This window comes from Lissotriton helveticus, chromosome 7, assembly GCF_964261635.1.
Source record: "Lissotriton helveticus chromosome 7, aLisHel1.1, whole genome shotgun sequence".
In the NCBI taxonomy this organism is placed as follows: domain Eukaryota; kingdom Metazoa; phylum Chordata; class Amphibia; order Caudata; family Salamandridae; genus Lissotriton; species Lissotriton helveticus.
In genome coordinates, this window is record NC_136068.1 from 1197734501 (window position 1) to 1197760370 (window position 25870).

At 43.2% G+C, this 25870-nt stretch overlaps 1 protein-coding gene across 2 annotated transcripts in view; it reads right to left on the reverse strand.

Annotated features, from left to right (window-relative positions):
• Positions 1-24436, reverse strand: part of RNF135 (ring finger protein 135) — a 127404-nt gene extending 102968 nt beyond the window's left edge. For both annotated transcript variants that reach the window (XM_078654376.1, XM_078654377.1), the window contains exon 1: positions 23877-24436. In XM_078654376.1, the coding sequence (XP_078510502.1) occupies positions 23877-24407 (531 nt within the window). In that variant the 5' untranslated portion in view covers positions 24408-24436. The remainder of the gene's footprint in view (positions 1-23876) is intronic.
• Between the last annotated feature and the right edge of the window lie 1434 nt (positions 24437-25870).

The following is a 25870-nucleotide window of genomic DNA, read 5'->3' on the forward strand; positions in this document are numbered from 1 at the left end:
GAGTTCTGATATGACCTCTCTAATTATGCGAGGGCTCGTACCATAGTAGGGTTGCATACTAGCAATTCCCTTATGCTGCCATGTTTCTGCAGGTCTACATACTGGGCTGAAGGTATTGGTAAGAAATAGTTCAAGGGTTGGAATGCCCTTTTGAATCTGTGCAAACCTACTAACGTGCATGTTGGGATTGCACCAACTCTTTTCTAATTTTTTTCCGTACTGAAAAAGGTTGGAAATTTACTCCTGACAGTCGCAGACGTAAAACTTCTTCCAGGGTTGGGGAAAAAGTGTTTACAGGAAAAGTGAACTTGAAACATTAAGATTTTCACATGAGCCAATCTACACATGCACATGTGCTCATGGTAAAATGCAGTTCACAAATAATTTCTAGGAGTACTATTTCTTGGCCTACTTCTGTAAATTCTTGTGAATTCATGGAAACTGTATATATGCACTTAATGCAAGATATATACCATGGATGCACTTTTGAGACTTTCGTTAATAATTGGGCCTGGCGTTAACCATGACCTATTGTGTTTAATAAAATTCCGTCTCTCTCTTGCTCTCTTTTTCTCTCCGTCTATCAGATGGCTTCACTGTCAGTGAAAGTATTTTGCTCTTTGATAAGGAGCATATTGGCACACAAAGTAGTTTTGTTCAGTGCCCGGAACTGCTGTGGCAATGTGTGCTTTTTGAGACCAAACATTTTTTTTTTTGCTTTTGCCAATGCTTGTTAGAATGGGGAGGGCTCAGCAGCTCGCACACGGATATGGTTTTACAAAAACCATGCCTGAACAAGTCACGCACTGACAAAACCAAAAGGCTGACCACCAATTTCAGACCTACTGGCTTTGCCAATGCTTGTTTGTTTTTGTGTCCGGTAATCTTATTTAAACTGGTTACACTGATTTTCCATTATGAATATTTTTGGGGAAATACAAGCATACATCAATATGTTGCTAAATGATGCTGCAAAGATATGGTACCTAAAATCTTACAGTAGCAAAATGGTTTTTTTCCTACTTGCATTTTTTTTTAAACATTTTATTTTGAAAGCAAAGAATCATCACTCTTGCTTTGAAGCTTTGGCAAATATTTGCATAAAATCAGAGAGCATTCTGGGAGCATTATACATAGCTTCATATTACTAAACTTTGAAAACGTGTATACACATTTATACTGAAACCACCGTCAGTAGTGCAGGCCGAGCTTACAGCGTTTACTTTTAGTGCTCTTTACTTTATGATAAGTATTGCACTTGTGGCAATGCATTTCTCTTGCATGAGAAAGAAGACTGCTCAATAAATAACACCTTTTATTGAAAACGCCCGTCTCTCTATTTCTCTGCACTCTGGTGAAACTAAGTACGCACGATTGACTGAGTGAAATAACCGTCTATTGTTTTCACACGACTCTAGAGATACACTCTTTATTCTGAGGGAGCAAAGTTGTCATGTTTATGGTTGTCAGAAGCTAATTCCTTCTTGTTTATCCAGGGAAGTTAAACTCCTCCTTGTTTACTCGAGAAAGTTTCTAGTGACCTCTGAGCTAGCTGGCAAAACTAATTAAGTCTAATATAGTCAGTAGAGACCTAGTCGACCTCAGTCCTACGTCTACACTGCTGTCTATATTATTCCAATGCGCAGAGCCTATTGGGAATATAGGAACTACACTACATGGCGCCCAACGTTTGGTAAGGCGATAATCTAACGCAAGACATTAGAGTAACTCAGTCGTGCTTTTTCACACAGACCCTTTTTCCCGTAAATACTCCAAAAGACGTCTGGAGTGGGTAAAAGGTTAATATCCGCCGGAACTTAGTAGGAAGAGATTCATATGTATTAGTTTTGGTTTAGTCAACATTGAAGGATACAGTGTTCCAAAATATTGTGCACCTAATCTTTGTTTCCCTTGAAACTCGATCTGCAACAAAAAACTTTCTGTCAGTAAAAATGGTAGAAAGTGAAGACGAAAGGGAGGCAGCTAGAATAGCAGCTCAACTCCTAGCGGATGACACAAGTCTCCAAGAAAATGACCCGAATGCTATAATCATTCCGGTAAATGTAAGAAAAATTATAACTCTTAAACTTATAGAAAATGGACTAACACCAAGAGGTGTTACAGTCATATTCGTGGTAGAGGCCCATGAATATCGGCAGACAGAGGTATTCTATTCATGGATAAACTTTCCAGCAGCAAACGCTGTAACACACGAATTCCACTATTACAAAATAGAGGAACCTCTGGATGAATACGCTCCTTTCGAGGACGTTGAAATCCCACTAACTTACCAAGAGCACCTGCTCTGGTTTAAAGGCGCCCTAAAACATCAAAATCACATCACCAGGCTCGGTCCTCTAGGTAGACCATGAGCCATGTGGCCGGTTCTAGCCAGCTACACACCACATCCCGACATTGAAGAAATGTCAAGTGAAGAACTCTTAGTTAAACTAAAAGAATTAAAAAAGGCATATAGAGAATTAGTTCAATTGGCTATGGACGATATAACATACCTCCAGAAAATGAAAGAAACAGATATAGCAGAACAACCTTTTGAACTTGCCAGAATCATTGAAAAATCCTATGAAGAACTAGGAAGAGATAGTTTGGGTGGGAAACCAGTAAAACCCCAACTAATTGAAAATCCTGAAAAAACATTTATTAAAAATAATCTAAATACTCCAAAAAAGAGTTGGGATGGTAATAAACAATCCACTCCCAGAGAATAACGATTCCAGTCCAGAGGAAGGTCTCCTCAACGGAGAGATAGATCTCCAGAACGAGGTGGCAAGTCTCCCCAGAGGGAGCCCTCTGAGAAAAGATACAACCTTAGAGATAGGGATAAATTGAGAAAACCTGACAGATAGCAAGATATTGATACACGTCCCTCTCGATCTTTTCAGACTTCCTCACAGAAATCGGAAAGAAGAGGATGGTCAGAACACAAGGAAGAGCACGTCAAGTCCAAAGACAAGGAACCTGCTCCTCAAAGTAAAAAATTACAATATCCAAAGAAGAAGGTAGCTAGTATTAAAATAATAAAACATGCCGAGGATACTGAGGACACAACTGAAAAACGGAGAGTGGGCCCAGACAATGCTAGACAGCGCAGCAGAAGTGACCATAGCTTGCAAGATCCTGATGAATCTTCTGGAGACAGTGGACACGAATGAATACATTCAAGTGGAAACTGCAGACACCAGAGTTAGCAAACCCTATAAGTTATACGAAATAACATTACGTATAGAGGGGGACAAGACTAGGGAAGTAAGGGGTCTCTTTTGCGATAACCTTTCGAAAGGCTATGACATCCTGTTAGCTGAGAAGGACTGTCCACCAGAGTATGTCAGGGAGTGCCCTCATGACGAAGAAATGATTATGCCTGCCTTCTCAAATCATATTTCAATTCATAAAAAATCCATATATGCAAGAAAATGGGCAGTGGCTCAAGCTCCTGCATTATATAAAAATCATGTAGGATGGGAGAGGATTCTCCTCACCACAAAATCCAGTTAAAAAAATCAACCCACTGCACAAAGGCAGTACCCAGTTAAACAAGAAGCTAAAAAGCAAGTCAGGGAGATCTTAGATCAACTTGAATACCAGGGGGTGATTGAAATATGCACCTCGCAAATGAACAATCCTTTGTTTCCTGTCTCCAAGCCAGACTACAGACACCTTAACTCATGTTGCAAAACATTTGCAGTACAAAACTCACACAGTGCAGCACTAATGAATAACATCGTGCGCAAAAAATATAAAACAACATTAGATATCTCAAATGGTTTCTTTTGTCAAAACATTGCACCTGAAAGTAGGTATTTGACCGCTTTCTCAATAATGGGGTCGCAAAAACACTTCTGTCGACTCCCACAGGGATTCAAGAACAGCCCAAGATTATTCTCAGCAAGGGTAACAGAGTTACTACAAATATATGATGATGAGGCATTATCTTATGTCGATGACATCTATCTCACAGATGATAACCTGGAGACTCACTTGAAAAGAGTGAACACCATAATACTTGGGTTTGCAGCTAAGGGTTACAAATTCAACTTTAAAAAGTCAAGAATTGCCCATCTAACTGTCCTGTTTTTAGGATATGAATTATCAAGTGAAGGCAAAAGCCTAGCAGACAACTTCTTAGAGAAGTGTGCTGTACTCCAAGCACCTAAAACGCTGAAGAACTTAGAATCAATACTAGGTTTCCTGAATTTCGGAAGAACATAATTCTAAATTATGCAGAGAGAGTTAAACCTCTCTATGAATTAATAAAACCTGATTTCAAACCAATAAATTGGACTCAGAAACACACAGAAATTTTAAGATCATTGCAAACAGACATGTTAGCTAAAACTAAATTGCAAACTCGCGAAAACGTACGCAACCTTGTAATCCGAGTCATCCCAGGAAGATGCGGATTCACGTACCTAACCTCTAATGAGGGAGAAACGGTACCAATAGATTACAAATCACATTTGTACACACAAGCTGAAATGAAATTCAGTTCTACTGAAAAAATTCTAAAAGCGGTTCAAACTGCTGTAAAGAAAGAAAGAGCCCAAGCCCAAGGCAGAAGAATAACTGTTTTAACAGCAGAATCAGCCCTTGAGGCATTAACAAGCCCACGCAATTTGACTGCTGTGGCATTAGATCCAAAATGGATACAGTGGGAAAATTCTCTTGCTGCAGAAGACGTGAAGTACTATTTTGACCCGAAAATGAAAAAAAATAGAAAATCTAGAATATGAAGAAGAATATCCTCTGCCAATCGAAATTCTGCCTCTCGAACAGTACACATGTGTAATCTACATGGACAGATTTGCACAACACTACGATGTAGAGAACAAATCCTACAACGCAGCGTGCGCGATTGTTAAAGGTTGCTGGCGCTTTGGTAAATTCAGACCAATAGTCACCAAAACTGAATCACTCAGAAACTGTTCAATTCAGCGAGCTGAAATAAGATCTTTAAAGATGGCGCTTGAAAATGCCGATCGCGAATTCCCCACACTAATAGTGTGCGATTCTCATTACTGCGTCAAGTCTTACAATAATGACATGCAGACCTGGATTCAAAACGGTTACAAAGATGACACAGGTTCCACAATAAAGCATAAAAAGCTCTGGGAACAAGTAGTTCTTTTACAGAAAGAACTACAAAAGACTCACGTGATACATACACTGAGTCATCAACGTGATGGCGTTCACGTTGCAGGGAATTCATTGGCTAACAAAGCCACAGCGGCAGCGGTCCTACCGGCTTCCGTAGCCACAAAAAAGCGTTCTAAAAAATACATAGACGGAGAAACTATGCTAGCGGTAAAAGCCTCATTAAAAAGGCGACTATGCAGCATTACCTCTAGGCTATCCACTCAATTATACATACATAATAGATGCAAACTCCGTTCCTTTTGCTCAAATCCCTGGAGTGGGGGACAGAGTAATTCCAAACACGAACAGATGAGTCTTATTAATAGCAGACACACACATGGGGGAGGGTCTAAGACACCTAGAGATCGTGAAATCTCTAAAAGAATTACAATCAGAAACTGGTGGCCGGGGATGAGCTTGCAACATTACAAATTTGCAAAAGATTGTCCTGACTGCAACCGAGATCGCAGTCGTGAACCGGACCAGATTGGTGCCAGGACACCACTATTAGAAAGCATAAGGCTATCTATACGCAAAAATCCAGCAGGAGAAACGCGGTCTCATAAATATTAAGACTAGATTCACTTAAAATGCAGACACCAGCGCTTGGCTGACGCCAGAACTGTTATAAAAGATTTGCGAGTCTTTATCGCATATACGCAAACTGCATGCTACATTCTGACCAGGGTCCTGTGTTCAGCTCTAGGGCTTACAAAGAGGCCATGACCAGCATGGGCATTACATTGCGGTACTCTTCTCCCTTCCATCCTGAGGGAAATGCGGTAGTGGAAAGAAAAAACTGTGACATAAAGCAATCTATAACGGCGAGGGTATTAGGTTCGGGTGATGGGTGGGTCAAACATTTAACAAGTGTCCAACGTAGTCTTAACAATCTGCCAAGAAATTCTCTAAAAGGTCTCACTCCCTACGAACTATTGTTCTGTACTAGAATGCATATTCAGGATCTTGATAGTCACACTTCAGTGGTAGAAGAAAAAGCCTTTGATATCAAAGTCCGTTTGGCTGTTTTACAGGACTTAAATGAAACAAGAAGAAGCCTGAGTAACATAAAATTAAAGCAACAACCAACAGCCACTGAAGAAAAACCACCTGTCCCAGCAAGACCTGTCTGGATTCCAAAGATTGGGGATCTGGTCAGAGAAAAAATCGTGGTGAAGAAGGAATTTGGGCCTTCTCACAGAAAAGCAGTACCTGTCTTAGCTGTCAGCGGAACAAGATCAGTAGTACTACCGCCCCTTGCTGGTAAAATGGAGAACCAAGTTGTATCCATCGACCTGGTAAAACCACAATCATGTGGCCAATAATAAGTAGTAGGCCCAGTGGACTCCCAAGAAATAGCAGAATACCAAAATTTGCTACAATCGAAGAGGGTCAAACTGAAAGACTAATCACTTTTAATAAACCTGCAGTGAATAAAAAAGGACTATGCAACAAAGCCATGGAACTTGTGCCTCTTGAAACCTAAATTGCAACAGTTCGTCAAGAAACACCAGTCTACAACGATGTAGCCTCGGACTATACTAATGTTTCAAAGAAAGATCCAAATACTAAAGAAAATCCGGAAGCAATTCCAACAATTGACAGAACTGCATCTGGCTACTTCATCAATTTCGATGACTTTTCTGAAGATCCAAGCGAGCATGAAGAAACGCCAACAACAAAAACGTTCAAAGACAAAGTAACTGAACTCTTTCATCAACTCAAAGAAACATATCTGATTTCACCATGGATTGAATTTTGGATTGTGTTAGGTGTACTTTTCCTCCTGCTTTGGCTCATCATGGTTCTATGTTTGGGAAAATTCATTGATGGAACATATAGTACAATGGACACGCAAGTCAGAACATCAACTTGGTCCTAAAGCCTCACACATCCTCTCACATCACAAAAAGAGAACTGTCATCAGTGAACATGACAGCCAATCCAATACCCGGTGGGGTAGCATGGGACAAAACGGATTATGAAATTTATGGCCCGATTGAGCTCTTGAAATATCCACACCAGTTCAAGGTTTCATTAAGTGACTTTGTAAAACCAAGTACTTTTTCTGATGATTGGGACTTTGATAATATTAATAATATGATGTCAGATTTAGTAATGTCAGCTAAATTCACAGAACATGATTATTTAGAGGGTTCATCAAATTATGAAGAGTTATATTGTTATAATCATTTTGGTCATCACTATTTGCATAAAACTGCACAACCTAGAAATGTTTTTAATTATAACCAATGGGAACATTGTGCAACACCGCCTCAAGGCAGCTCGAAAACATTTTATGAAAAATTCCCATACTTCTCAGGTTTTAACACAAGTGATGCAGAAACGTTTTATTTTAAAATGTTAAATAAGACAGGAATGAAAACAATGTTGACAAATACTAAATTGATTTATTCTGAAACATTTTATGAAAAAATGTCTACATTTGGTTTTGAATTTTGGAAAAACAACATTGAAAAAAAAACCATCTGGGGTACAAAAGAATGGCAGGTCCAAGGTTTAGAAGCATTATTTAGAGCCTGCATGTTCCCAGAACAAATAATATTCTTGAATGACACCATTCAACAGACAACCTGTCTTGGCCTAGCCAAGAATAAAGAGTTAAACAAACCGTCTATTCCGAATCCCATGCCTGATAGTAATAGCACTACAGATGTGGAGATAGACGTATCCCATATATTACACCTAAACAGAACAAATCCTGATTGGAAAAAATGGTTGATTTTGGCCCACAGACACAAATAACTGTCAAGATAGATTCCTGAACAAAACACAGGGGTTTAAATAGACCAGGCCAGACCCTAGATACTCCCAGAGACAACATCCAGGGATAGTTACAACATACAGTGTAGGGAAACTCTGCCTTGAATGGCTACAGACATCCACACTGGCTGAAATTAAGCAACACTTGACTTTACTTAAAGACGGTGCTGACTTGCGTGATTTCATACCGGGACCACGCAAACAGCGTAAAAAACCTTTCATATACGCCGGTATATACGCTGCTTACAACGAAGCTTGGAAAGTAACACAAATTGAAACAGCTGAAAAAATACGAGAAATTGATCGTATTAATTTGGAAAAATCACTTTCTGTAGTGGACAATGGGTTAACGACTCTGTCCTCCAGAATATATTCACTGGACAGCATTGTATCATCTGCTATTGATATAATAGAGCAGGACTTGCTAATGTTACAACATGGTCAGTCCCAATTACGTTCTATTGTACAGCTTGGCTGGACGTTGCAAGATCTGCGCTCAGGCTACGTGCCATGGCGTTTAATCAACACAACGTCATTATTCTCTATCTTTAACCTTACTGATAAACAAATCAGTTTGGCACAAAAAGGAGCAGACTATACGATTCTGAGCATTGAAAAACTTGAGAGATTACCGTTGACAATGTCAGAGAGACCTGTCATTTAATGGATAATATATGGAATAATTACAATTCCGATAACAACTTAAATATTGCCAAGAGTATATACCAGCAGGCCTGTATGAAAGGTTGGGTAAAGGATACAACAAGTCAACATGAAAATTACCTTATACACACAAATGTTATAGTGAAGGAAAAAAAGAGGTATTCCTTAGTGGTAACAATTGTAAATAATCACTAAGCGGTACACTCCTGTGTCAAGGTATTAACTTGCATGGAGCCTGCGAAGGGTCTTCAAATAACCTTTCATGTCACCTGCACGGCACTCCTGCAACACAGATAGAGCCATTCTTAAGACAGCTTTCCAACGGCAGTTACGTTCTAATAAGTGACCACAGCTGTTGTGGCATGGTGCCAGGAAAAGCCTATCTCGTGAGCGTTAGTTCCAAGGTCACTTGCTGTATGCAAGTATTGTATCCAAACAGCAATCCAGACATGGAGGCGGCAATATGGTCTCATTTGAATATCTCTTCTATTCGAATTGATACTTTAAGCAGAATGAAGTCTATTCTTTTACAGACAACTGTGCCTTTAACCTCGTCCAAAGAGACGTATGATCTGCAAGTTGCAAGGACAGCAGCAGAGATACATTCCCTATTATCAACAAATTGCCCCGTACATTTCGTAGAAATGTTAAGCAAAATTTTAAACATGTCTGATACCAGTGGCATCGCACATGTATTTAAGACAATTTTTTCGGGACTGTTAACACCCTTTGAAACAGTTCTGGGCATCTTTCTGAATTTTGTCCATTCTGTCTTCGGCGGACTGCCTCTACTTCTGGGACTCGTAGCAGGAATTTTATTTTTGATCCTTCTGCTCCGATATGGCAAGCCAAGCCACAGACAAGACTCCAGCAACGATGGGAGAAACGATCCTAGCTATACGCTCCCGGACCGCATCACTAAAGTCCTTGGATTAGCCCGGCTAAGAGATCTAAGTGTAACCTGGTTTCTTTCATTCAGACCTATCTGGCAAGATTGCATCTTACCTGTGCTTCGATGTCTGCTATGCGGAGAAGAATGCGTGTTGGACATCTGTCTTACACTACCATCAGCAGTACCAATGGATACAGATACCTTGCTAGGTCCGGTAACGACACATGCATCGTGTTGTCCCCAGCGGCTACCCATTCTGATGACTGCATTCGTTGAGACTTCACCACTACGAGTAGGTGGCGGTGAAGTACAAGAGGAAAGCAGCACCAAACAGGTACAACCTTCTGTGTGCATTGCTGATCCTGACATCGATGATAGCAATCATTCTCACATATGCACAATTGCAGCATTTTCGAACTTGGTCGAACTTTCACCTGATGTTGTAGACCAATTTTTTGCAAGCCTGTCTGAAATGATGTTCTCCCCTGAACAAAAAGAATAACTTTTTAAAACAACGAGCACACAGCGTTCCCTGAACTCTGAATTTGGCCTTCAGTTTTGATAAACACAGCTACTAAAAACAATTGGAACTATTTTTTCCCTTGAGAGTGAAATTATTTTTTTTCCACTTCCAAAATATTTACCCCTTTTTCTGGCACAAAGTACTCTGCTTAAAGTAGAACTATTCTTAGAGAACAGAGCTTCTATTTTAGGAACTCTAGAGACAATATTTTACCTCAGCCTCTAGCATATGTACAGTATTTGTATAAATATGTGATGGAATGGTCTCGACCTTCTTTTCTGTATTCAGAACCATTTCGTGTGTAATTTTTGCAATTCATTCAGCTGATATATATATGCATTTAACTGAATGATAACACTGCTTGAAAAGCGTACAGTACCAATACTCATTTTCGTGTATTTGCCATATACCATTTCAAATGCAATTTATGTATTTTGGGGTGGGTTGGAAAACACACATGCATCGATATGTTTAATACTGCTTAGTTTTTAGTAATGATGGACATTAATTCGTGGAGTGGGGGTTGTGTTTCTATCTAGGACCCTAATTCAATATTCCCGATTCATGCCCTTATATGGCTATAATAATAATATCCTTATAAAGGCATAAGAATCATATCCATATTTAGTAATAGCCCATGCAGTCCAAATACAGCATGGCTACTCCCCTAGACTCCTAGAAAGTACAACGCGTTCTTTAAACAAACCAAGCCTCCAGCAGCCCGGGAAATCACCCTGCTCTTGTTTTGATTTGCACAAGAACTCCTAGAGTCAGAAAGAACGGTTAGTTCTTGGTGACATCTTATGTCCAACCTTACGTCAAACCCGGCACCTTTCAGGTATAAATATACCAACGTTGCCTTAAGCAAACACACAGTGGTTTGGAGCAGAGCGGCTATCTACTTGCCCGAGAGCCCAGCTGATGCGAGAGCTCACGGACGCCGCCCCTCTCCTTTGACGCACTGAGAGAGAAGCTGCCCTTTTCTCCAGCCGCGAAAATCCAGCTCCGGTGTTTCCAGCCACCCTTGCGGGTTACTGGGATATCGAGTCCTGAGAGAGAGATACAAGACCTCCTTCATTCTAAGAACCAAGGTACGGAGCTGACTAAACCCTTAAGAGAATTCTTTATTCAGATCCTTGGCAAAACCAACTTAACTTAAACTGCTACTTACTTACTCCTTCCCACGTATTAGGCTTAGGTCAGGTACACCGGGGTAGGCGTAGATTAGAAGCACCAGTTGAGGACGTTAGTCAATGTTTTTATGTATGTATATATTTTAACCATTTTAAAGTATCATATGGCTAAGAAACCATATCAATGCTTTTACAGTATTATTTCATAATACTCCTTTTACTGTACGCACTTTACTTTATGATAAGTATTGCAATTGTGGCAATTCATTTCTCTTGCATGAGAAAGAAGACTGCTCAATAAATAACACCTTTTATTGAAAACGCCCGTCTCTCTATTTCTCTGCACTCTGGTGAAACTAAGTAAAACGATTGACTGAGTGAAATAACCGTCTATTATTTTCACACGACTCTAGAGATACACTCTTTATTCTGAGGGAGCAAAGTTGTCATGTTTATGGTTGTCAGAAGCTAATCCCTTCTTGTTTATCCAGGGAAGTTAAACTCCTCCTTGTTTACTCGAGAAAGTTTCTAGTGACCTCTGAGCTAGCTGGCAAAACTAATTAAGTCTAATATAGTCAGTAGAGACCTAGTCGACCTCAGTCCTACGTCTACACTGCTGTCTATATTATTCCAATGCGCAGAGCCTATTGGGAATATAGGAACTACACTACAGTAATACTGCTGCAGAGTTTTAGAAAAGACAAAACAAGTAGCAGAGGAACCAGAAGAAGTTGTACACAATGGATAGAGAGAAATGGTCAGACATCACAGAACTTCCAGAGGCAACATATGGTCATAGTTCAGCCTCAGCTCCCATGAGAAAATAGGACACAAGAATGGTCGACCCAGCATCCATAACATGGAGAACAACCTCACAACTACAAATGCCCCATATTATCAGTCACATGCCAATCTAAAGAAGAATGGAATAGTTTCTTACCTGTAACTCCAGTTCTGTAGTAGGGGTATCTCTGTGATAGTCATAATCATTTGAATAGTCCAGCCCATGTGCGTGGACCCGGAGCACTTCATTAGATATATCCTCTTAAGTGGTTCTCTTCTGCAGTCCTGCATAGACACTTAAGAGATAAAAGATAATAATGTAGCCTAAAAACAACTAGGCTATGCTGGCCATTACTTCATCCTGAAGTGAAAAACATAGCCAGGTAACAGTTAAATGTAACTATTTTACAGAGTATCACACATAGAAAAACTCCCTTTCACAAGATCCTTTTTTCATGATAGAGATGAAGGGTTGGACAAACAAGCCCCCATAGTCTGCCATTATGTGTCTGTAAATTGATACCGTGCCTTTAAGAATCCTTCCAGAGACTCTCGGTATCCCATGATGCACAGACAAAGGCTAGTTACTTTAAGTTCTTTTTGAAGGCATGTAAAGCAGGGCCTGCTTAATTCTGGATATTACTGGTTCATCCACCGGGGAGGAGGGCGGGTTGCTTATGACTATCACAGAGACACCCCTACTACAGAACTGGAGTTACAGGTAAGAAACTACTCCTTCTGTAGTAAAGGATCTCTGTGTATAGTCATAATCATCTGAATAGAATAGCAAGCCCATCCCCAAACAACAACCCCAGCGGTGGAAGAAACAAACAGACCCACTATTGCGCAAATAGATTCCTCAGTGAAGCCTGCCCAACCTGAGCATCTGCCCTGGCATCAGAGTCCAGGCAGTAGTATTTAGCAAAGATATGGACTTCCAAGTGGCAGCCTTACAGATTTCTGCAATAGGGACGTTACAGAGAAAAGCCGCAGTAGCAGCTTTACCTCTGGTAGAGTGCGCCTTAGGCTTACTAACCAGAGACTTGTTGGCTTTTCTGACAACACAACTGAACACAGGACACGATCCACCTGGAGATGGATTGCTTGGAGGTAGCAAGACCAGCCCGGACAGAGCCATAGTTAACAAACAACTGATCCGATCTACGAATCTCCTTAGTCTTATCTAAGTAGAACTTCAACACCCTCCTAACATCGAGAGAATTAAGGGATCTCTCAGCAGGAGAGGAAGGATGCTGAAAAAACATGGGTAAAGAAATCGTTTGATTCACATAAAACTCTGACACTCCTTTTGGAAGGAATTTAGGGTGAGTTCTCATGACTACCTTAGACGAATGAAACACAGTGTAAGGCTCTTGACAGCAGAAAGCCTGGATTTCACTCACCCTGCGAGCCGATGTTATGGCTACCAGGAAAGCTGCCTTCCAGGAAAGATGCTGGAGAGAAGCCTTATGAAAGGTCTCGAAAGGCTCCCTCATCAGTCTAGAAGGCACTACATTAAGCCCCCACGTAGGTGAAGGATGCCTAATGGAAGGAAACACCTTCTTCAACCCTTCCAGAAAATCTTTGATGACTGGGATTTGGAAAAAGGAAGTTTGTGAAAGACATCTCCTATACGCAGTTAAAGCTGCTAGGTGAACTTTAATGGAATGAAAATTCAGGCCAGATTGAGCCAAATGTAGCAAATAAGGAAAAATGACATCCTCCTGGCAGGAGGTAGGGTCTGCATTCTTAGAGGCACACAAAATACAACATCTCTTCCATTTATATGCGTAGGAAGTCTGTGTGGATGGTCTTCTTGCTTCCTTTAATATCTCCATACAGTTCTGAAGGAGATTTAGATGTCCATACTGCACTAGCTCAGGAGTCATGCTGCCAAATTCAGCGACGAAAGGTTGAGGTACACCATCTGCCTTCCGAACTTTGTGAGAAGGTCCAGCCGACACGGAAGGCGAAGGTGCGGCAGGAGAGATCGATGTAGTAGATCGGTGAACCACCACTGACGAGGCCACTCCGGAGCAATGAGGATCATCTTGGCCCATGATTGGGAAAGCTTGATCAACACTGTCGGGATCAGAGGAATGGGTGGAAATGCGTGGAGAAAGCTGTTCGACCAGTTGATCCACAGTGCATTCCCCAGTGTCCCTGGTTGGTAAAACCTGGAGGCGAAGTCTCTGCATTTGCTGTTTTCTGCGGTGGCAAACAGATCGATCTCTGGAGTACCCCATCTTCTGAAGATGTCTCTTACCACTTCGTCGTTTAAGACCCATTCGTGATTTTCTTGAACAAGTCTTCTGAGAGCGTTTGCCTGAGCATTCTGCACACCTGGCAGATGAGTTGCCGTTATGGTCAGGTCCTTGGCCAGCAGCCAATTCCAGATTGTCTGTGCTACCCAAGACAACGGGCGAGATCTTGAAACCCTCTGCTTGTTGAGATAGTACATCGTTGTTGTGTTGTCCGTATGGGCAGGGAACTGGTGTGAAATGACAGCTGGAAGGCTTTCAGCACCAAATGAACAGCTCGAAGTTCCAGGAAGTTGATGTGGTACGTGGCCTCCTTCTGGGACCACGTGCCATGTATCTGAAGGTGGTCGAATACTCTCCCCAGCCGTGGAGAGATGCATCTGTCACAATGGTCTGAGCCGGTATCTCCTTGTGGAACGGAATCCCTCGGAGGAGATTTGGAGGCGAACACCACCACTTGATGGACTGGAGGGCTCGCTGCGACAGCTGAATCCTATCCTCCCAATTCCCTCGTCTCTGGTCCCACTGATTCTCCAGACATTTCTGCAGAGGCCGCATGTGGAGGCGTGCATGAGGAGTGAGGAAGATACAAGACGTCATGGAACCCAGGAGAGAAGACACCGTCCTCACCGTCTGTGAGGGAATGGTCATGAGAACCTGAGCCTTCCAAAGGACACGCTTGCCTTGCTAGTATCGATGGTGGCTCCCAGATACTGCAGGCACTGTACAGGAGTTGAGACAGACTTCGTGTTGTTGATGTAAAGGCCCAAACGTCGAAGGAGAGCGGAAATTTGATTGAAATGCTGTTGCGCTTCTTGAAATGTCGCTGCCTTGATCAACCAGTCGTCCAGATATGGGTAGATGAACACCCTGTCCCTCCACAGATGCGCTGCTACCACAGCCATGCATTTGGAGAATGTCCTGGGCACTGACTTCAGGCCGAAGGGAAGCACTGCATACTGATAATGATTGTTTCCAACCGTGAATCGCAGTAACTTGCGATGTTTCTTCGCTATTGGCCCGTGAAAGTATGCGTCTTGCAGATCTATTGCGCATAACCAATCTCCCTGATGGAGCGGAGGGTAGATTTGATGCAAGGATAACATGCGGAATTTCTCTCTGCGAATCCACTTGTTTGCCTGTCGCAAGTGGAGGATGGGCCTGAACTCGTTCTTGTCTTTCTTTCGGACAAGTAAAAATCTTGAATACAGTCCTGTTCCCTTCTGTGCAAGAGGAACTGGCTCTATTGCCCTTTTCTCCAACAAGATGTTTGCCTCTGCCTGTAACTCGCGTAGCATTTAACGGGAGTGAGTCGGAGGGATGGACGGAGGAGGGCTGATGAAACGTAGAGCGTATCGATTGCGAACAATATTCAGCACCCAATTGTCCCGAGTCATATTTTGCCACTCTGCCAGGTAATTTAGAATGCTTACCCCCACCGGAGAGATAACAGACGAGGGGGAAGTAATCCTTCAGGGCTTAGGCCCAGAAGGAGCCTTGTTCCCTGTAGACTGCTGGTTGGACCATCCTCGTGATTGACGTTTATGAAACGGTTGTCGCTGAAACTGTTGCTGTTGACCATACTGACGGCCTTGCCCACGCTGGAACCTCTGAGAGGAGTACCGCCGCTGGAAGGTATTATGCTTCTCTTTGGGTTTCTCCAAACCGACAGCCTTCAAGGTTTCCATCTTAGATTTTATCCGTGCCATCTCCTCATCTGCATGCAAACCGAAAAGAGTCGAGCCAGAGAATGGTAAGTTCGCCATGCGCTGCTGAGCCTCTGGTTTTAAAGAAGTAAGGCAGAGCCAGGAATGCCTTCGAAGAGCCATGCCGTGACAATATTTGTGGGCCGACAAAAGTGACATGTCCGCCGCCGCACTGACCATCAGTCTCTCATTCAGTACTTCCTGAAAGTCCTCCCGCTTGTCCCTGGGTAGGAGATCTACAAATTAGTTGAGCGATTAACACAGGGAGCGCTCATACCTCCCCAGAAGGTCAGTCAAACTAGCCGCCTTCATTGATGTGGCTGCCCAGCTGCAGACTTTCTTCCCCACAGAATCCAGCTTACGGCTTTCCTTTTCCGGTGGTACAGAAGACGCCGGGGACGTAGCATGCTGCTTTTTTACTGCCACCACAATGACAGAGTACGGAATGGGGTCCATCGGAGAAAGACAGGATCCGAGTCGGGAGCTCTGTACTTCTTCTGAAGCCGGGAATGCGCAGATTTTACCCACATAGCTCCGTAGCTGGTTCCAGCAAGCCACGTACCAGTAGAAGTAAGGGGCGAGATGACTGTCTCTGCTGGAGTGTCTCAAATATTACGGATGTTGAAGGTACTGGAGCCGACATGGAATATTAAGTTTAGTAGCCCCTCTGACCAAAACCTCCTGAAAAGTGGTGACATCATCAATAGGCGACACTCTATGCGGAGGAGAGTCCGTTAGCGTGGGAGAGTACTGGCCTGTACTCGTCAATGACTTGCCTCATGTATACCGGGAGCGTGATCTCCCATGGCTGTGGCGCCGCCGAGAGCACGTAGATGAACGGTGACGTTCACGAGAACGATGCCTTGGACGAGGCCTTGATCTGGGTCTGCTGTGTTCCGTGCGAGGCACTGGCGAAGGTGCTGTTGGCCCAGGCACAGGTGGAGACGGAGGTACCACTGGAGGCGGAGGTGGAGGTGGAGGAGGAGGAAGCGGAGAAGGCAGTGTCTGAAGAGAAGGCGTCCTCGAAGGAGAATAAGCACGGGAGTACTCAGAGTCTGAAGAAACAGCCACCCTTCTTCATTTTTGTGCCCTAGACTTCCTCCTCAACCTTGATGGTACTCTCGATGGCGAGTGTCAGCGTCGTCTGCAACTCCCTGCTGACAATGACAAGCTCACAATTGAGCGCGTCCAGGAGTGATACCTCAACGTCGAGCTTCTTTGATGGCTTCTCGACGTCGATCTTCTCGTCGACATCGACCTTCTCGACGTCGACCGCCTCCTTGACGTCAACCGCCTGCTCGACGCTGAGTGTCTCCTCGACGCAGAGCTTCTCTTCGAAGCTGAGCTTCTCGACGTTGAGCTTCTTGACGTTGAGCTCCTCGACGTTGAGCGTCCCCTCGACGCTGAACGCCTCTTCGACGTCGATGGTGATCTGCATTGTCGCCTCGATGGAGAGCGTTGGTGCCTTGAACTTGATCGACGTGATAGTGCTTCGACGTCGATCGATGCCTCGACGGCGACCTCGGCTGAGATCTCGTCGTCCTTCCCCTCGATGTGGAGGGTCAACGTCGCTTTGTTCCAGAGCCCTGGGTCGACGGAGAGCACATCGTCGTCATACCTGCTCTTGACATCGTTATAGCAGTTTTCGATGTCGAAGGGGACCAGCGCCGTTTTTCAGCCTGTTATTGACTGGGGAGCATGGGTCTTAGTAGAGGACTTACCTTCTCCTTGCCCAGAGGTCCCTGTAGAAGTTGCCTGTCATCTCCGCTCCATCCCTTGAAGTTGAATCTTCTCCCTGTCACACAGGGTGTGCCTAGAAAAGTTCTCGCAGATGGCGCAGGAATCTGGGATATGCGAGGCAGGCAGACACAGAATACATACTCTGTGTGAATCCGACTTTGCCTTTATACTCCCACAGTCAGGACACTTGTCGAATAAGGATGGCATAATGACAAGTAAACTGTGGAAGTTCTGCCCAAAAAGTACAGCAGAAGCAAGAGAAATGTCAAAAACATTGAGTGAAGTTTAAAAAAAACTCACTTTCAAGCTAGAAATATTGAAAATATACCAATAAAGGTTGAGCTCAATGCTCCAGGGTCCTGCTAGCAGGAGCCGGAAAAAAGAACTGAAAGTAACTAGCTTTTGGCTGTGCATCATGGGATGCAGAGGGTCTCTGGAAAGATTCTTAAAGGCACGGTATCAATTTACAGACACATAATGGCAGCCTATGGGGGCTTGTCTGTCCAACCCTTCATCTCTATCAAGAAAAAAAGCATCTTGGTGAACGGGAGTTTTTCTATGTGTGAAACTCAGTAAAATATTAAATTTAACTGTTACCTCTCTATCTTTTTCACTTCAGGATGAAGTAATGGCCAACGTAGCCTAGTTGGTTTTAGGCTGCATTATTGTCTATTATCTCTTTAGTGTCTATGCAGCACTGCAGAAGAGGACAACTTAAGAGGAGATATCTAATGAAGTGCTCTGGGGTCCACGCACATGGGCGGGACTATTCAGATGATTATAACTATACACAGAGATCCCCTACTACAGAACCACAGTAACGGTACTGGCAAACAACACACCTTAGAGCCTCGTGATGGACACAGGCCGACAATGTCATGGCTACGGGAGGGGGTAGTCTCTTTATCCAGAGATACTAAGGACACCCAGGTGTGTTTGGGTATGGTGATAAGGGTGTCATTCACTAAACCCCTAGAGTTGGATATAGGAGGTACTCACGTGAAGGGGCAGCTGGTATATCATCCGCCTTCCCCTTACTAATCTATTGGGACAAGACATAATGGCAAAACTAAACATGACCATTCACTTCTCAGATGACAAGACAATGACCTGCTTCGCCCCTGGAGTTTTACCTCTAACACTCATGTCATTAAGACGCCCTCACAGATATGTGAACCAATGAGAGCATCACCAACAGATGAGGCACTAAAGCAGTCCTGTCGATCGCAGCAAACACGCCAGAATTATTGGGACAGAAGTTGCAACTGCCTAACGAATTCGTATTTGTGAGGGACATGATGACTGGGAATCCCAACAGAAGGGGTTATTCTGCCTCAAGCCAGTTGAAATATAGGGTCTTGCTGGCCACCGACCAAGCAAACGTAATGTGGCGGTGTAGCATATTTGTAACTTCTGGCCTCAGTGTCCGGGAAGTAACTGATGACCAACTGTTTGCAGAATGCCCAGGTGCTTTAGAAATTATTTTCGCAGACTTAGGGTAGGGTTACAAAATAGGGGCACAGAACCAATGGCAGTACTGAGACCTACCAGGAGCAGGATTGTGGGCAAAAGGGTTGTATTACGTGAGTCTCATCAATACCACTAAACCAATGAAAATAACATAGAAAGAAGGGGCTACCCAACCCAGAGTGTGCCAATACCCACTCTAGGAAAGCCAACGAGGGTATAGCGCGCCTAAAATCCAGGCTCTAATCCATTAAGCGGTCCACTACGATACTCCAATTTTCACAGTCAAAAAAGTAAAGGGGGAATGTGGCACATAGTACAATACCTACACCTATGCCTCAACTACATTGTGGTCCCAGAATTCCCCATAGTACCAGACCCCTCCATCATCTTAACCAATATACCGGCGGATGCAAAATACTTCTCGGTAATTGATATAAAAAAACTAAGGGGGTACAAGGTAGAGAAGAGCATGGTGCAGTATGTATAGCAAGAAGCTAGCTAGCAAGGTCAACTGATTTCAGGGGCCGGTCGATGGGTCACCCCAGAATGTGTAAACTCCATTAGAGCCTTGCCACTACCTCAAACCAAAAGGAGCAGCAAAAATTATTGGGCCCTTGCAATTACGTTCGGCAGAGGGTTTTTGATTAATTGAAGCTCTTATCCAAAGCACGGGGAAGACAGTAACAATTTACTTGGCCTCCGCCTATTTCACCACCACAGTGCATTAGAGCATGGGAAGGTGGAAAGGACAAGGCTTCCTGAAATCAGGAATTGCATTTTCAACTGTGCCATCACAGTGATAGATACCTACTTACTTTTTCTGCTTGGACAATGTACCAAAAGACATATGTGGGGGAGATAAAGCATTAAAACTCCTTCAACTGGAGTCTACGTACATCATAGACATCATAGACATGCAGACAAAAATACTGACAGGACTAAACAGCAATGAGGAATTGGGGATCCATCTGTAGATTTGAATTAATGTAGAACACGAACACCCATACTACCAAGTCTGTGTAATAGGGAACCAGAAGGAAGCATCAGAACATAGGGGGTACTTAAGCCCATGCAGGGCATGATAGAAGGAGTAGTGTCATGGGACAATAGGCACGTAGGCCCATACAGGGCTTAATATTAGCAGAACGAAAACGTTATACAGTATAGCCCATATAGGGCGTGATAGATTAAATCCATTCAGTAACTCCCATAAAATAATATTAAGAGGTACCACATATAGTGGATGATAAAGTGGTGGAATGCATAAAAAAGCTGGGCCTGTTAGCAGAACAAATGTATAAAATGTAGAAAGAATTGTAACATGGCCACAAAAGTACGAATGAATTCCGCCATGAATTTCAACTTGTACTCAATGCAGGCAATAGATCAAGATATATGCGTATGATCTCATGAGTCAAGAATGAATTGTTATAACTTATTGCTGCTAAAATTGTGGAACTATGATGAATTGCATAAAAAGACATTTGATGTGTAGATTAATGGGTATGGACGCTTAAATATGGCACTCAGTTCTTTCTGATGCGGTGTGCAAGTCTGTTGTTTATGTCTATAATGCTGATGTAACTGAAACTGATGTAAAAACAAAAAGTGGACTAGCGTTTGCTGACATTGACAAAGGTGCATCACTGAAACGCATCTGAACGTACTACCAATCCAATAAAGATGTGAATGCTGGTCTTTTCTTTAGGGCCTTGGAGAGATATATATATATATATATTCGTCCACACAGGCAGTTCGGTTCTTAACCACCAGATACGAGTCAGAAACACAGGGTGATTCTATTTTTAATTTTATTCTTTATTAACACTGCGAGATTACTCTTCAGTTCTCTGTCTTGGTTTGAGATCTTTTCCTTTCCATTCTCAGGTAATGATATGAACTATGCATGACAAACTGCTAATAACTGTCATATGAATATAATAATGATGATGATGCTGGTGGGAGCAAACAGGTGTCAAGCAATGGAGATAATTTGTGCCAAGTTTGGAGTTTTGTGGCATTAGGCTGATTATGTCTATGATTGGAAATGTATTTAATATTAGAAGGCTCAGTTTTGTGGTTATTTAAAAATGTGGTGTATGCTGTTGGTAATCACCAGGTACATCTGATATAACTGCGATCACAAAAGTGTTTTAATATTGTATTAGAGCCTTGATAAAGTCTCAGTGGAGACGAAACACGTGTTGGCACAGTTGCAGTCTTTTATGATGGATTTAACAACTACAAGGAAATACAATGACATCAACTTGAACAAACTGCACAGAGTGGACTCTGTTTATCTCGCATTAACTTGGAACACGGAACAATCTTCACTTAGTGGAAAAATTGTTTAAGGGACAGATTTGTATTTATGGTCTGTAATCAATTTTTCAAACCAAGAATTGTTTGTGGGATATAGGAATGTCAGAGGGTGTGCTGGACTAGTGCTCTTTCGCTTCAATTAGTTTATATACACACCAGGTCACTGTTGTGTTCATCGCATCTCATGGTTGTAAGTGCATTAAGAGCCAAACTAGCACCTCCTTAAGAATTGAAGAATATTACTTCTATTGACTCACACTATAATACTATTTATGTGGAAATTTTTGATTGTTTGATTGTGCGGTTCTTTTTCCTTTTAGGGAAACACTACTACTGCTGTATTTGTAATTTATAACATTTAGTATATGATATATCCAAACAAACACTATTCCAGGCATCCCTTCTCATTCTCTAAAATGTACTGAATAAATCGGTAAGGAAATAGAAAACTACAAAGCAATATGAATTCTGTCCAGTGGTCCCCTTTACTTTCAGGAGACTTTTTCAACACTTATCGACTTTGTATAACTGGGCATTTTTCTTTAAATATAATTTCAATACTGAGACCTCTTTCATCATTACTTCTTAAATGATGATTTAATCACGCCAATTTCATTTATGTACATACATATTATTCCCTCAGTTATTGAAAGGGAGCGAATCACAGATATCGTCTCATCTTTATCGCTCCATACACAAATATAATCCTCACTAATTTAAGGCAGTCACTGGTTATTTTCATTGTTATATCATCTTTATCTATTAAATAACATTTAGTATATGATATATCTATACAAACACTATTCCAGGCATCCCTTCTCATTAACTAAAATGTACTAAAACAACTTCCTCCCCATCACTAACCTCCCTTTTCTTACGAAAATCACAGAAAGATGTGTAAGGAAACCACTTTCCCGTCATATTAAAGATAATGATGTTGTTGACAATTTCCAGTCTGGTTTAATTCAAAACTGCAGCACTGAAATAGCCCTGCAGCAAGTGATCGATGATCCGCTGCGTATAGTCGATTCAGCAGAGAATGGGTTTAGAAGGCACAGTGCTTAAATGGTTTGCCTCTTTCCTCTCAGACAGACTCCAAATGATCAAAATAGTGAACAGTCCTTCATCTACATTGGCGGTAGGTCAAGGCATCCCTCAAGGCTCTATCCTTGCACCCACTTTGTTCACTCTCTATCTGGAACCATTGGGAACTCTTTTAAGTAAATCTGGGATCCTCTACCATTTCTATGCAGATGACACTCAAATCTACCTTAAGGTGTCTTCCACCGCGATATCTCAATCCTCAACTCTACTCTATTCAAAACTGTATGTTAGCTCATCAACTCATTCTGAATCCCTCCAAAACTGAATTCCTCCTCCTCTCTATCTCACTGTCTCCTCCTCCTGTTCAATCTTGGATGGATCAGCGGAATCTACTTAACAATAAACCTATCATTGTCGACAGTGCAAAATCCCTTGGTGTCTTACTTGACAAAGGGCTCAATCTACTCACCCACATCAATTCCATTGCAAAGAATGCTCGATAACAGTGGCTCCTTCTTTGGGGGATTTGACACTTCTTTCCGGAGCAAGACCTAAAAACCCTGGTCCAATCGCTGGTTTTCTCTAGATAGGACTATTGAAATTCACTTCTTACTGGCCTCCCCAAATCCCACCTGTCACCTCTTAAATCCGTTCTCCATTCAGCGGCTCGTTTTATATTTGGGGCCAAAAGAAGTGACCACATCGCACACATTTTATCTTCCCTCTGTTGGCTTCCCATCGAGGCAAGATAAATCTACAAGACTGCCTGTATCACCCACAAAGCCTTGCCCACTTCCTCCCCTCGATATCTGGCGAATAAACTGAAAATCTCTGGAGGCTCTAGTCTAGACCGTCTCATAATGCGGAACTTTTACTGCTGGAGTCCCCCACTTTCAAATCCTTCTCAAGCAATGCGAATGAGAACCTGGAACTTGCTTCCTTCACTGCTCCGTAACAACACCTCTACCTGGACCTTCAAAACTGACCTCAAATCTCTTCTCTTCCAAAGGCACTTCCAGAACTAATACACCCCTTTTCAAGTCCCTCAAGGAAGTTATTTCACTATTGTAAATGTGTACTATATGCCTGTACACGCGTCATCCTAGTGTGTTTTTGAGTGACTGCCATCTGTTGCTATATTATACCTCTTCTTGTATCTCGTTTGCTTCTTGTACATTTGTAACATTATCCTCATGTAACGTACTTGCTTCTATTGTGAAGCGCTCTGACGCCTCGCCCTATTAAAAATGCATAAATAAATAGATACATACATAAACGTGAGTGAGAAGAATATAGGTAAATTGCCCTTATTAACATCTCGCACTACAATCGAATGTATCGTTGCAGCCTGAATCTCGCTGTTCGGGCGGAGAGGTGGCTCGTTTAGCAGCCGTCACTCACCAGCGCTGTCCGCAGCTGCGGCTGTAAGGGCACCGGCTTGCAGTCTGCGTGTTGCTGCTTCGCACACGGGGCGCAGACGGGCTTTCCGTGGACCGGGCAGTACAGCTCCAGGGGCCGGTCATGCTCTCGGCACGGCCAGTGCACCTCGGCCCCGAGCGGTCTCCGCAGAAGGTGGTCCCCGCCGCGGTGCAGGGCGAGGTGCGTGACGCAGTAGGAATAGCCGCAGGTCAGGCAGGCGCGCTCCGCCCGCTCTCCCGCGCAGTCTGGGCACCAGGGCTCTCCGTTGCCCCTCCTGGGCTGCTGCCTCTCCACGAGCTTGGCGATGGTAGTGTTCTTGTTCAGCCTGGGCTTCTTCTTGTAGCCAGCGCAGCACACGGGGCACTTGTACTCCCTGACGCCGGTGCTCCAGTGTTTGTCGAGGCAGCCCTTGCAGAAGGTGTGCCCGCACGGGAGGGTGGCGGGGACCGAGAACAGGTTGTAGCAGATGGAGCAGTCCAGCTCGCTGTCCGCTTCTCTAGCCGAGGTAGCCATGTTCAACTGCCAGAAGAAACAGCTGTGAGAAATTGAAACTGAAAGTAAACAGAAAAGTGGTGGCTGGCTGAAACGAAACTTGCCCGGCCACGCCGGATGTGAGGCAGCCGATAGTTTCCACATGCTCCCGGTGTCACCTAACAAGATAAAGAAGGGTTCATTGAGGCAGGATGTTGTTACGCATCGCAGGGCACGCAGTTTTTTATTTTATTTATTTTATTTAATGCATTTTTATAAAGCGCGGACTTTACCCGAAGGCGTCAGAGCACTGTACAACCAGTTACTCTATGAAAAAGAAACAGCTTGGTCTTAAAAATATGGCTGCTGCTATTCGTCTTCACTCTGAATGTTACACATTTTTCTAAGGCGCTATTTGGTACCTTTAAGATGGAGACTGGCCAATTAATGTATATCCGGTAATGTATGTATGAGTGCCTTAATGTATGAGTGTCTGGTGATATACTTCCAGGGGGCGTGTTGTAAAATGGTGACATCTTGAGAGAGCTGTGTAATGAATTTCGAACTACTATCTGACACGGTGGCAGCATACGGGACTCTAAGGTTGATTATTTCCTCCATAACATTTTTGGTAATAGTTTGTGACTCAGCTTAATTTAATTTAATGACATTTCCTACTTTAGTAATGAGATGCACAACTATTTACAAGACAGTACACGAGTCAGATGGACTTACGTCTACAATAAAATCCATGGATGTCGTGCCCCATTGTTGGCTGTGTGCAGGAAGAGGCCGAAGAAGTCCCTAAGATTTCCTATGTGTTAGTTTATGTAGCCTTTTGGGCAGGATGACATATATTCAGTGATTGGGATACCGGAGTTGGGAGCAACACCACTGACCTCTTCCGCTGTATCGCCCCACTGCATCATGGTCTCTGCAGTTGAAGTATTTTCAGAAAACCGTTCAAATTTCCGAAGTATTTCACCTCAATCCGTGCAAGTAAGTACTTGTATTTTGATCATCTCTAGACACGAGCCTAGCTCGTGTTTCGGGATTGATATCCCTCATCAGTAGAGACAGTTTCGGGGTTGCAGAAACAGGTCGCCAAACACCCGTCACGGGCCTCGTTGCCCCTCTGGCGCGCAGGTGCATCTCCAACGAGCTCGTCAGCTATCTGGCTACCGGGAGCCAACACAAAGGGGTACCGGAGTTGGGAGCAACACCACTGACCTCTTCCGCTGTATCGCCCCACTGCATCATGGTCTGTGCAGTTCAAGTATTTTCAGAAAACCGTTCAAAGTTCAAATTTCCGAAGTATTTCACCTCAATCGGTGCAAGTAAGTACTTGTATTTTGATCATCTCTAGACACGAGCCTAGCTCATGTTTCGGGATTGATATCCCTCATCAGTAGAGACAGTTTTGGGGTTGCAGAAACAGGTCGCCAAACACCCGTCACGGGCCTCATTGCCCCTCTGGCGCGCAGGTGCATCTCCAACGAGCTCGT